Here is a 13,766-nt window from a genome sequence, read left to right as displayed (position 1 = left end):
AGAAAGGCTCTGCTCAGCCCCTCACCAGCACAGTGGCCCATAGTGACAGTACCTGAGTCCAACTTCTTCAACCCAACCTGACTTCTCCCTCCCACACTGGATCAGGCAGGAAGCTACTGCTAATAGACTTTCAGCACAGCAACCGTGCGATTTAGTGAGGGAAGGTAACCACATTCTTATGCTTTATGCCAATAAAGGTTATTGTGATTGTAGCGAGGGAAGGAGCGAGGAGGAGGAGGACTGCTAGCAGGGAAATAACATTCTCCCTATGACTGAACACTGGGAATACCTCCTGGGCTGCCTCTTGTCATGGCAGACTGGATATTGTGGGCAGGCAGGGGCAGAGGGCATGGCTGGTTGACGCCTCACATGGCTAGCTCCATAGATGATTGCTTAAGGCTCCTTAACAGACAGGCTGGTCCTGGTATTCCTTTCTGCCCAGAAATCTTTTCCATAGAACCCTAGAAACATAGAATTAGAAGGGGTCATATAGGCCATCTAGCCCCACCCCATGCTTAATGCAGGCTCAGCCTAGAGCAGGGGTCTGCAACCTGCGGCTCTCCTGATGTTCATGGACTACAAATCCCATCAGCCCTAGCCAGCATGCACCAATTGGCCATGCTGGCAGGGGCTGATGGGATTTGTAGTCCACGAACATCTGGAGAGCCGCAGGTTGCAGACCCCTGGCCTAGAGCATCCCCAGAGCATTCATCTAGCCACTGCTTGAAGACTGCCAGAGAGGGGACAACCAGTGGTGGGATTCAGCAGGTTCACACCACTTCGGCAGAACCGGTTGTTAAAATGGTGCTTGTGTCCAATGAGTTGTTAAACTATTTGAATCCCACCACCGAAACCGGTTGTTAAATCCTTTGAATCCCACCACTGGCGGACAACCAGTGGTGGGATCCAAAAATTTTAATAACAGGTTCCAATGGTGGTGGGATTTAAACAGTGGCACCGCCGCACACACGCACCTCCAGTCCCTATTGGGCAGGGAGGTTGCTTTAGTAACCCCTTCTCGGGACTCAGAAAAAATTAGTAACCACTTCTAGAGAAGTGGTGAGAACTGGTTGGATCCCACCTCTGCGGACAACCATAGGAAAGTTTATTCTCTGGGTTGTAGGACCTGCATGGAGTAATAGTCAGAAGGTTGAAGTTGGCAGAGAGAAGGGGATAAAATCACTTCCTCCTTTCCATCAGTGACGATCTGCTACTAAATGGAAAGTCAGGAGAATCTGCAGCCCTTGCATGGTCCCTGAGTGGAGCCAGCTCTTTGTTTCTTGCCCATATCCAGGTAAAGGTACATTCATGAATACCATTTCTCACACTGCAGTTGCTGAGATTTATACTAAATGGGCTGATAAAGTATTGTGAGATTATGATGTTTTTCTACTGTATCTATCAAAAAAATTAATATTTTGGCTTTTAATTTGATGGAAGGGAAGCTGTTGAGGAGGAATGACTACACTACAGCACACAATGCATAAAGAAAGTTCGGCTTGTGAAATGATCTTAGTATGAGAATAAGGGCACGATAAGAATACCCCTGTTTTTGTCTGTGAAATGAAGGGTATTCAGGCGGTGTGGTGGTAGATTACAATGTGTTGAAATATTCCATATGTCAGACTACAGGAACTACAAGTGTTAGAAAAACACACCAAGTTCCCAGAATCTAGATGCTCCTTAGTTCGGTGTTATCCAGACTTTCCCCCTTTTTTTGGTATAATTTTATTTATTGATTTTCAAACTTAACAATTAATATAAAGATAAACAAATACAGTTTTATAATCTTCGTCATAATGAAGTTCTGTACATACATTTTTATCTTTTCTTCTCTATGTCCCAATAATATTACAAATCCCAGAAATACATAATTCCCTTTGTACCCTCCCCTTATCCACCCTCCCCACCTTTTACCTTCTTTCCCCTATATATAATGTATGGACCTCTGACATACATTTGGTCTACTTGGTGGTCATCCATACTGGAGAAATTCCAATTTTACAAATGACTTGTTACCAGTGTACCTAGTAATGTCATAATTTTAAATAGGCCCAAACTAAATATTTGGAACTTTGCTGCCTTTGCCCCCTAAGGAATTAAATAAAACTGTGGAAGAACTGATATGTACCTCCTCTAAAAGGTAAACATTAGTCCTGTAATCTGACATAATTTGCTGGCCCCTGACATTAAAGAATGTAAACTGTATAGTTTCTATACTCTTTTAAGCCCAAACTTAGCTGCCCGTTTCTCCAACCTTTGCTTACTATAAAACTGGCTCATTGCCCAGAGCTGTTACCTCCCTTCCTCTATCATGGTGTTTGTTTTAAAAAGGCATTATGCAAGGGCAATTGGAAGTTTTAGAAGTGAGAACACCAGGAAGTTCCAGGGTGTGTTACGTAAACAGTGTTACTTGATAATGGTCCATCAGATGGGATTTCAGAAAACTTTATTTGGAATTGGAAGCCCTAGTTTCAGTCCAAAGCTACTTAACAAAAATTCATGCTCAGGATTGAAAACAAAAATACCCCAAAAATCTTATAAAGGATAAGGCTAACCGAGACTACATTTAAGTACCAGCTGATGTAATGCACCAATTTGGTCAATTTTAATTGGAGATTAAAGTATCAGGTGAATACCTACGGCTTCAGTAGAGAAGTACATATTAAGCTTCTTTCCTGTTCATACTAAGTCCTGTACGGAACTCTGATTATTTAAAAATGGTACAAATATGAAAGAATTCTGCCTGTGCCCATTTGGGGTATGGGGTGTTTTCAGTGTGGATCTTCTGAAAATTAGCCTCACTTTCCATTCTGAAAAAGGTATGCTGTATCCAAATGTCTACTGGGAGTGGTACAATGAAGAGGGGACACAATACAACACAAATGCTTGTCTTACACCTGGCCATCAATAGAACAATAACAAAAGTTATTCATATTTTGTTTGGGTAAAGGGCATGGAGCTGTGGGTATATGGGTTCTTTTCTGAAACTGATTTATGCCTTTGTTATAGAGCTATCAATGACCCACATACTGCTAGAAAGGGAAGCCACGAGGAAAGCTGGTAGAATATTCAGAAGGGCAAAGTTCTTTGATTAAAATGTTATGGTAGAGCCATACCTAGTTCTGTCAAGATCACAACCAACAGTGGTGTAGAAATGGGGAAGATGGAGTGGATGAATGAACATATGGTGGGCTACTTCTTCCAAAAAGACTGATGCTAAGTCAGTCCTAATCTAGCCCATTTTCATACAAGTTATTTTTTTAAACAAGATTTTTACCTCACCTTTCTGCCCTGACAAGTCCAAGGTGGCTAACAAATTAAAACATACAAATTAAAATTTCATCCTAAAAGCAATTAAAACCAACACTTAAAACAATTTTAAACCAGAGCTTAAAAACAAGTACAAAGCTAAAAACAACAGTTAAAACACTGTGAAGGGACGAAGAGATCATTAAGGGAATGCCAAGTGAAACAAACAAACAAAAAAGTCTTCACCCACTGCCAGAACATGACAACAGAAGGGAACAGGCAAATTGCCCTGGGGAGAGAGTTCTAAGTTTAGGTGCCACTACTGAGAAGGCCCTCTTCTGGGTTGCAACCCACAGAATCACAGAAGGTCCATGAAGCAGGGGCTCCAAATATGGCCACAGTACATGGGTAGGTTTATAAGAAAGCAGCTGGTCCTTCGGGGGTTATTTTTCCTCCATTATTTGCTGCTAGGAGGCTGGGGCAAGGAAACCTGTCTGGAAGTTCTGTCGTCACTGTGCTGCAAAGCAACAGGGAAACCACATATCCTTGTCCTCATGGCAAAACCACGCTAGCGTGTACATTGCCACAAAATGGTGAGAGTGATAAATTGGCATTTCCAGTCCATAAAAAAGGATGATCAATCTTGTTCATTGTTCACCCTCTTTAAATCATGAACATTAATGGGAATTTCTACTCATGAAGTACAATTTTATAAAAATACCTGGAGAGGTGGGAAGCATGTACAGAGACTGAGAACTGAAGCCTTGACAGTTAGTGTACACTAAAAGCAATAAAATATGGTGATAATAAAAGTCAGAGCATTTTTGGCAGCTTTATGATGCTGTAAATATATGGAACAGGTTTTGTACTAGAGCACAACATAGGAAGTCAACCCGTAACTGGAACAACATTCTCAATGTGTGTTTCACTCTTGTGTGGCTCTGTTGTTGCAGTGGAGGAGTAATGCTGGTTCACGACATCAGGAAGAACGAGAGCCGGGTGATTGATTTCCGAGAGACAGCCCCCTTCAGCATCCAAGAAGAGGGCCTTAGGAAGGCTTGGGAAACAAAGGTGTGAGAGAGCCTTTACTGTTTTGGGGCAGGGTAGCAGTTGATTAAAAAAAAACCTTCATTAATCTTCAAAAATGTACCTATTTTGGTTCCTCATAAGATTGTAAATGCTGTGAATGGAGGCATATCCCAGCTTTGATGGTTCCTTGCAGTGTAATCCTAAGCAGGTTTACTCAGAATCTTATGAAGTCTTACTTGTGGGAAAGTTGATTACACTGTTGGTGACATTTTTGGTCTCTTTAACCCTGTTAAGACAGATCTGTACTAAAATTTCATCTCCACACATCACTCCTCTTGTTTTCCACTGGAGACTTACAAACAAAAATAATTTAACATTTATATTCTGCTTAACTAGTCAAATATGAACCCTTATACAGTCCTTTAGTCTGTCATTATGTCTTCCCTTTTTGTCCAGCCGGGTCTCTTGGTTGGGGTTCCAGGCATGGTCAAAGGACTCCACGAAGCACATCGGTCTTATGGAAGGTAAGAACGTTTTCCATGCTCGTGCATTTCCATAGCCAGTTTCAATGGAAAAGACTGGAAGACTTCCAGGAACATGTCATATACCAATACATGCAATCACTGTACAGAACTTGTCCAGGTTAATTATACAGCTGGCACTAGTAAGATCCATTTCACGCATGATATTTTAATGAGTTCCAATAAAATAGTTTACCTGCTCTTGCACAGGCTGCGCTCACAAAAATAAAATGCAAATGTGACAAATGCACTGGTGTATATGTATTTTATGCAGGCAAATGGTCAAGGGATTTGAGACTGACTGAATATCCTATGCCAAGCACGTTCTGGTTGCCCTGTCAGGCAGTGTGTGAAGAAGCTCAGAGACTCCCTCAGATACAAAATCTGGCTTTTGCTAGTCTCTGACTTATTCAGATCATGAGGCCATCTTGAAATGTCTGGAGTAGTTATTTGCTGGCAGGGACGTAACGAGGCAGCTCTGGGCAAACTGTAGCCCTGAGCAAAACCTGAGTTAGATGCCCCCCTCTCCACATGGGCGGCCACTCCACCACGACCAAATTTTTTTTTGCACCAGGACATTGGTGCCTGCAGGGGGGTGCATTTTAGACATATCAGCACTAAAATTTCAGCATATCATCAGGTGACTGTCCTTATGCTACTCCCCAAGTTTGGTGAGGTTTGGTTCAGGGAGTCCAACGTTATGGACTCCCAAAGGGGGTGCCCCATCCCCCATTGTTTCCAATGGGAGCTAATAGGAGATGGGGGCTACAGTTTTGAGGGTCCATAACTTTGGCCCCCCTGAACCAAACTGCACCAAACCTGGGGGGTATCATCAGGGAAGTCTCCTGATGAGACCCTGAAAGTTTTGAGACTGTGCATTCAGAAATGTGCCCCCCCAGCCTGCAACCCCCATGGACAGCAATACAGAAAACTCAATGCAGAACAAAGATTCTTGGGCAAATTTCTGGGATGTTCCTGAAGGGGGCACATTTTTGGATGTATCAGCACCACCAAAATTTCAGGGTATCATCTGGAAACTGTCCTGATGGGACCCCCCCCCCCGCCCATGTTTGGTGCAGTTTGGTTTAGGGGGTCCAAAGTTATGGACCCTCAAAGGGGGTACCCCATCCCATATTCTTTGCTAAGGAGAAGGGGGATACCCTTTTGAGGGTCCATAACTTTGGAATCCCTGAACCAAACTGCACCAAACCTTGGGGGTGCCATTATGACAGTCTCCAGATGATACCCTGAAACTTTGGTGATGATACGTCCAAGAATGCCCTCCCTGCAAGAACATCCCGAAATTTGCCCAAGAATCTTTGTTCTGCATTGAGTTTTCTGCATTGCTGTCAATGGGGGTTGCAGGCTGGGGGGGGGCACATTTCTGAAGGCACAGTCTCAAAACTTTCAGGGTCTCATCAGGAGACTGCCCTAATGATACCCCCAAGTTTGGTGCAGTTTGGTTCAGGGGGGCCAAAGTTATGGACCCTCAAAACTGTAGCCCTCATCTCCTATTAGCTCCCATTGGAAACAATGGGGGATGGGGCACCCCCTTTGGGAGTCCATAACGTTGGACTCCCTGAACCAAACCTCACCAAACTTGGGGGGTAGCATAAGGACAGTCTTCTGATGATACGTTGAAATTTTGGTGCTGCTAGCCTAAAACTGCGCCCCCTGCAGGCCAAAAATGGAAAACCACCAAAAATATCCAAAAACGAACCCAGCATTTTGATGCCCCCCAGAAGGTGATGCCCTGGGCAGCTGCCCACCTTGCCCAATGGGCATTACGCCACTGTTTGCTGGGTTGCCTTTTCAGCCTGCTTTATCTTAACTATTGGATTTCTGCTTGGAGATTGCCAAGTCATGCCGTGTTCCCTTGTTTGCCAGACTACCATGGAGACAGTTGCTCAGCTTTGCTGCAGATGTGGCTGAGGATGGATTTAATGTCACGCATGATTTAGGTAAGTGCATTTGTGGAAATGAGGTGCCAGGCAAAACATTTAGTTAGAACTAGGCAGCTTTGTGAACACTATAATACGTAAACCTCAGAGATATTACAAAACTCATGTCCTGGCCTAATGTGAGTGGCAAATGACAGCTGGTCGTCAAGATGGAATGCGGGAGAGATAAAGGCTAATAAAATAGAAGCTTTATGACAATAATAGATTTCCTAGGGGGTGTGGAATGGTCCGGTACAGCCCAGTCTTTCAGAACTCAAAAGCTAAACTGGGTCAGTACTTGGAAGGAAGACCTCCAAGGAAGACTCTGCAGAGGAAGGCAGTGGAAAACCTTCTCAGCTTAATCACTTCCATTGAAAATTCCACCAAGGGTCACTATAAGTTGACTTTGGCTTGACAGCATTTTACACGCACACAGATTTCCTCGATTTCTGTCCTAAACTGAACTTTTATTGATTGATTGATTGATTGATTGATTTGATTTGATCTGATTTTAACCCCCCCCCCCCAAGGGCTCTGGGTGGTGTACAACAGGCCAAGAACAACATTACACACAACATGCCAGAGCAACATTTCACACAGTAAAAATTAAGTTAAAACAATTTACAAACTCTAAAAAACATAGCATCATTAATCCAGTACAACAATGTACAACCACATTCTATTAGTCATGTATTCTTCTGTTGGTCTCTCTTTCCCATTGTCTTAGCTATGGCAATCGAAGAAGTGAGGCATCAGCACAACTACTCAGAAAAGTTTAGGAAGACCTTTCTTCCAGATGGACAGCCCTTGTTGCCTGGTACGTTCATGAAAAGACCAGACTTGGCTGCTCTTTTAAACTTGCTCGGGTCAAAAGGGGTCTCAGTTTTCTACAGCGGGAACATGACAGAAGAGATCATTTCTGAGGTGAGTCATCTCAGTTATTTTGAGTGCATGGACTGTTTTACCATTTGATTTCAGATAGCTATTGATGCACCCATAGGTGTGTTTTGCTTTGTTACAAAAGGGATGATTCATAACTTTGGTTCTATTTTAATAAATGCACTGCAGATTCCCTAGGCAGCTTACAAAGGGGGTGGGGGGAGTGCTGGCTTTTGCATGCAATGGCAAATTAGAGTTTGACTACTGAAGGTTTTCCAGATCTGGAAGATTTTAGTTGTGCTCTGTGTGTGAACAGAGGAGAGGGGAATGTATGAAGACAAGAAGAATCCCATCACATACAAGCATAGTTTTGTCATGCAACCTGAATTCAACATTATTACCGCTCTGAGACCTCCAGGGATAGAGCGGTCTATTAAATCGAATAAATAATAATAATATTAAAAGTAATGAATTGAAATTCATAAAATACTAAAAGCAGCAGTAAATAAATGAACCAGCTCTTAAAAACCAGAAATACAGCAGGAAATAAAAGGTAAAACAAAGGGGTCCTCTCATAACATTAAGTAATGTCCTCTGATCAAGCAGCAATTAAAGATACACCACATTAAACAATATAAATAGATTAAACAATATAAAATCACTACTTCAGGAAGGGAAGACATTAAACCCGTCTCTATTATAAAATTCCAGAAAAAGCTACCAAACTACACACTGTTTGACTTAGGATATATATGAACACTCCTTTGTGGGAAAATCAATTCCTAGTCTCCAGATTCAGATATTCAGTCTTGTGAATTGTCGTAAGCTTTATGACTCAGTGGTAGCCCTAAAAAACTTGGTGCTTGACACAAAAAACAAACACCACAAACATACATATATAGCTTGTATCATATGTTTGTTTAACCAATATTTCCAGAATGCCAGGAACTAGATATGAAAAGCTGCATTTTAGAAGGCTGCCAAATACTGGGAAGGAAATGGTTTTCTTTTCCCTGTCTCTCTGTTTCCTGCAGAGAGATGAGGTGGGAGGCTGATACCATTTAAAGAGGTTACAAAATGTGGTGAGGGCCTGATTTGGTGTGCAGTGGAATGAGGCTCTCTTGTCCCCCCTCTTCACATGCTGAAACAGCTGCAGTGGGTGGGGGGGACACAGTCACATCTTGCTTGGCCCTCAGATATGCATGTTTAATTCAAATTGGGCTAAACCCTCCCCCTTTGTAGAGTTTCCAGTTTCCAGGTGAAGGCTGAAGATCTCCTGGAATTACAACTTTAGAAGGTGGACTTCATGGCATTACACCTCGTGGAAGTACCTCCCCCCCCCCAAACCTGACCCTTCCGAGACCACACCCACAAAGTCTCCAGGAATTTTCCAACCAAGAGCTGGCAATCTTAACCCTGTGCAATACTGTTTTTATAATCCTCTGGATTTTGTAATCATTTGAACTAGGGTTTCAGGTTCCCCCAGCCATTGGTAGGGGATGGGATTTCAGGTCCAAGTTGGGGAACTCCTGGAGATTTGGGGATGGAGCCTGGGGAAGACAGGGACCTCAAAGAGATCCACTGCCATAGAGTCCAGCCTCCAAAACATCCATTTTCTCCAGGGGAACTGATCTCTGACATCTGGAGATAAACTGCAATTCCAGGGGATCGCCAGGTCCCATCTGGAGACTGGCATCCCCATTCCAGACCTACAGAAAATGACTGCCATGAATAAAGAGGTCTGGAAATCACATTGTATTCGATACAAACATGACAACAAATTAATATCCCATTAAAATCGACATTAAAACCAAGCAGTTGCCCCAATTTAGGAGCCAGAACTGTAAATGGCATGAAAGTGCATGATGCAGTAGCATTGTTGAAGATAAGTAAAGATAGGTAAAGATGCAAATCAGATCACTGTTGGCATGGGAGGCCATAGGGAGCATGTGCTGGGCTATCTTAAATATAAAAATACCAATTCAGAGGGAAGACTAGTGTCATTCCCTGAAAAAACTGCTTGTCATAAGAACATAAGAACATAAGAACAAGCCAGCTGGATCAGACCAGAGTCCATCTAGTCCAGCTCTCTGCTACTTGCAGTGGCCCACCAGGTGCCTTTGGGAGCTCACATGCAGGATGTGAAAGCAATGGCCTTCTGCGGCTGTTGCTCCTGAGCACCTGGACTGTTAGACTGTTAAATTTGTCCCATTTGATTTGTCCCATTTGTCCCATTTTGCCCTGCAATGTGAATGTCCTCTGTGGTGAGGGACAACTATGAATGCTCTTTTTGAAATACTACTATCTTCATGCTTAGTTTCTAATTTTACCCACGTTCATTCATAACAGGAATTCTGTGGGAATTAATATCACTAAATTCAATAACTGGTCTCTACTGGTATTGCTCCTCTAGAAAAAAACCTTTGTATTTTTTTTTTTTTAGTATAATTAAATTTTATTAAATAAGAAAAATTGACAATTTAAAGTTCCGTTGTTACAGAAAAAACCTTTGTATTTGATGGCAATTTGTAGATTTTGGAATGGACCTGCTAAGATCCTTGCACAAACATTTTGGGGACATTATAGAAGAGGTGCTGCAGAATGTGTGCTTTTATTATTGAGAAATAATAATATTTTGCAATTATGATAGTGTTTGAATATTAATACTTTGGATTGGATCCTACTAGCTTTTTTGTGTGCAGAAGCTGATCATGCCCTTCTTTCCCTTCCCACGGTCCCTTTTGACACCTCCCAAACCATATCATGACTGGTTTCACTTGTATAGATAAAAAGCCATGTGACACAGGGGAAGGCTGCAGCAAAGGGGAATAGGCGAAATCAGTAATTTTCTGGATGACTCTGTGATTCCTCAAAAGCTTGTCAGGAGTTCCTTATTAAGAAAAGCAGTCATGATGGACAAATATCCCCACAAGACAACTTATCAACTGCCATTAATCTTCTTCTGTAATGAGCTGTAAAGTGAGTACCCTCTTCACGCAGGACAGAGATGAGAATTCACTACTCTGGCCAGCGTGCCCCCTCCAGAACTTGCCCTTGAATCTTCTGTAATGTGCAAAAGTTGCTTCAGACAGGTTGAGATGGAATAGTCTCTATAAATGTAGATTTAGAAACCACTAATATAGAATTAAAAGATGTGACCCAATGAATCTCTTTCAGACAGTTTTGGAAGAATGATATCTTATCAAGAAAATAACGGTTGTTTAGTTAACATAAAGGGTTGGATCCAACCAACTTTTTTACTCAGTTTCACATAATTTCCCATAAAGCCCCTTCTACATGGCTTTTGTCCAGGCTGGTCCCATGATCTCCAGCATAACCTTTTCAGTAGTCAAAGGGGACTCCTTTCATGCTTTTTCACCAGTGGAAGAACTAGTTGGATCCTACCCAAAAGGTTTTTAGTGTTCTTTGAATCAGCATAAAACATCATTAGCCGATTGCAAATCTGATCCTCTACCTAGGTTCGTAATTTTGGTGGTATCTTGTCAGAAGAAGACTTTAGTAACTACACTGTCTCGATGGAAAATCCAGTCCATACGATATACCAAGGTAAACTATGTGTCGGTATTTCTATTTACTGTGCAGCTTGTTCAAAAATCTTCCAATTTTAGGCAAAAAGAATGACTTTGGGGAAATACAGCATTGCATCAGAACAGACGGCAGGTAAAAGTATCTGAGCATGGAGTTTGCAAATTAGCCACTGTGATGCTAAATCAAGTCTTCCTCTAATATGAAACAATTGCTAGATGGAGTGGTAGGTTGTTTTTGTTAGCAGAGTTGGGAAATGATCCAGTCCCATATTTCAGAGTTGCTTTCAACGACACCTTCTCCAACACACACACACACACACACACACACACACACACACACACACACACACACACACACACACACACTAAGCATGACATGACTATAGGCTATAAACCATAAGCAGAGCACCCTGGAATGTAAAGAGTACATATACTACAGTTCCTCCTAGAGCTCAAATGAACTAAACAAGCCCAATAGCAAAATATATATTAACAAAAATTGCTAATATGCTGTTGTTGCTTCTCTAGCAGTTTTCAACTTTTTTCATATCTAAGAGAAGTGAAGATTTGTAAAATGATGAGGATGTTTTTGAAATAAACTCTGTTTATCAGTTCCCCCTCCTTCTCATCCACATATTCTCACACATGCCGTTGTGTTGGGTCTGATTTAAATGTAAAACTGGCAAGGTAGAAGTTCCCTTTTGAGGTATTTGACACTCACACATTGCCTCATTTTACTAGGCTGCTCTGTATTCACACTGCTACTGTTTTCACCCTTAGTTTGTATCTCTGTGCACATCTTCTTGTTATGGGAATCCTGTGAGAATGAATTCAGTGTAATTTGGTTATGATAGGGATATTATTCTTTGGGCCAGATTTACACTGGTATAGCTTCACTGGAATAAAATATCCTTGTCAGATAGAAATAAGCAGGGGCCCTTTCCCCACTTACTGTTTGCTGCACGCTACTCTGCCCAAATAGCGTGGGGTCCAGCGGCGCTCCCCACGAGTCCGGACAGCGACAACGCAGCCGCCCCGACTCTGCCGCTCTCCTGCCCCCTCAGCGCGAGTCATTTCTGGTGCTGATAAAACAGCATCCTTCATGACCCCGCGCAGAGCGCGGGGCAGTGGGGAACACAACCCCGTGCCAGAAATGACTCGCGCTGCGGGTAGCGCGCCGCAAACAGTAAGTGGGGAAAGGCCCAGGGTTTCCTATGGACTAATTAAGATATTTTAGGGGCTTTACAGAAGAAACAAGGGAGAACTTGCAAAACTTGCAGGATGAGGGGTGCGGACCCAATTCCCCTGCATCCATCTGTATTGCTGAACAGTGTGAGTCTAGGCTCAGCCACTCACCTTATAGCCCAGCTGTTGTGACAGCAGTGCCTGAGAGCCGCTGCCAGTGCCTGCTGCAGCTGAACCCTGCTGTCCAGCATTGCTGCCAGGTCCAGAGTGGCTTCTGGCATGTGTTGCCACTGTGGTCAGGCCTAGACCAACTCCCAGCTTGCATCACTGCCTTGGCTGGGTCTAGAGTGGCTCTTAGCTTCCACCAGTGCCACAGCCATGTTCTGGATTTTATTGCAGCTGCCGTTAGGCTCCGCCACAACTCTCAGTCACAGCCACTGAAGGAAAGTGTGTTGTCAGCACATGTGCAGATATGCTTTTAAAATTTTAAATGTTTTAGTTTACTCTGAGGAAAATAGAAACATTTTAGATTTTTCTGCAAACCTAAGCAGTCCCTTATGTTTGCAGAAAAGTTTGTTTCGCGTCCATGTGGCCCTGATCCGTGGCTTTACATATCCAAAAATGAGATTCCTCATTTTGCTGTTATATATATTGATGCTGCAGAATGCATCTTTCCATCACTGAGATACATACAAGATCTGGCATTTTTTGCATGCTAATACTATGGGCTGAATTCTGCCATTAAAAAGTGGAGTGAATGCTCCCTGCCTGTTATTGATGGAAAAGGCTTATTTCATAACTAACATGGTATGTGTTTGTATAGATTATACACTACATTTGTAGGTGGGGTTATGGCTCAGTCATAGAGCATCTGCTTTGCATGCAAGAGGTCCTAGGTTCACTCCTCAGAACCATCAGCTTAATGGATCAAGTGGTGACAGGGAAGACTTATGCCTAAAGCCCTGGAGAGCAGCTGCCGATCAGAGAAAATACTGATCTTAATAGACCAGTGGTCTGACTAAAAGTATAAAGTGGCTTCACGTGTCTTTTTGCATTGATGTGTACTGTGATATCTGTGTTCAAGTACAAAATATTTCATGAGAAGCACTGCTTAGATAAAGCCCCTTGTACATCCTGTGATGATCCACCACCCACTCTCCTTGTCCAAGAGCAAGAATGTGCTAAGCTTGTTAGTCCTTTACCCAAGCTGGAGGGGGTCTTCTCTGAACTATCCTGGACTTGGGGCTGAGTTTTCCCTTTTCTGCCTTAACTCCCATGTCCAATCATAAGCTGTGCATGTCCCTGGCATTTATGGCCCAGTTCAACAAAACAGCAATCCCTCTTGTTTCTTCCTGGCCAGTGGGCATCATGCCCATCTGTTGCCATAAAGGGAGCCCATCTTTTTTCAGCCT

General features: G+C 42.8%; 1 protein-coding gene across 2 annotated transcripts in view; it reads left to right on the top strand.

Annotated features, from left to right (window-relative positions):
- Positions 1–13,766, top strand: part of GGT7 (gamma-glutamyltransferase 7) — a 45,938-nt gene that overhangs the window by 15,316 nt on the left and 16,856 nt on the right. For both annotated transcript variants that reach the window (XM_048498197.1, XM_048498196.1), the window contains exons 4-8: positions 4,206–4,323; positions 4,738–4,805; positions 6,690–6,763; positions 7,470–7,666; positions 11,101–11,188. In XM_048498197.1, coding sequence (XP_048354154.1) covers positions 4,206–4,323; positions 4,738–4,805; positions 6,690–6,763; positions 7,470–7,666; positions 11,101–11,188 — 545 coding nt within the window. The remainder of the gene's footprint in view (positions 1–4,205; positions 4,324–4,737; positions 4,806–6,689; positions 6,764–7,469; positions 7,667–11,100; positions 11,189–13,766) is intronic.

Source organism: Sphaerodactylus townsendi, linkage group LG05 (genome assembly GCF_021028975.2).
Source record: "Sphaerodactylus townsendi isolate TG3544 linkage group LG05, MPM_Stown_v2.3, whole genome shotgun sequence".
NCBI classification, from domain to species: domain Eukaryota; kingdom Metazoa; phylum Chordata; class Lepidosauria; order Squamata; family Sphaerodactylidae; genus Sphaerodactylus; species Sphaerodactylus townsendi.
Note: the sequence above shows the minus strand (reverse complement) of the source record. Positions and strands in the feature narration are given on the sequence as shown.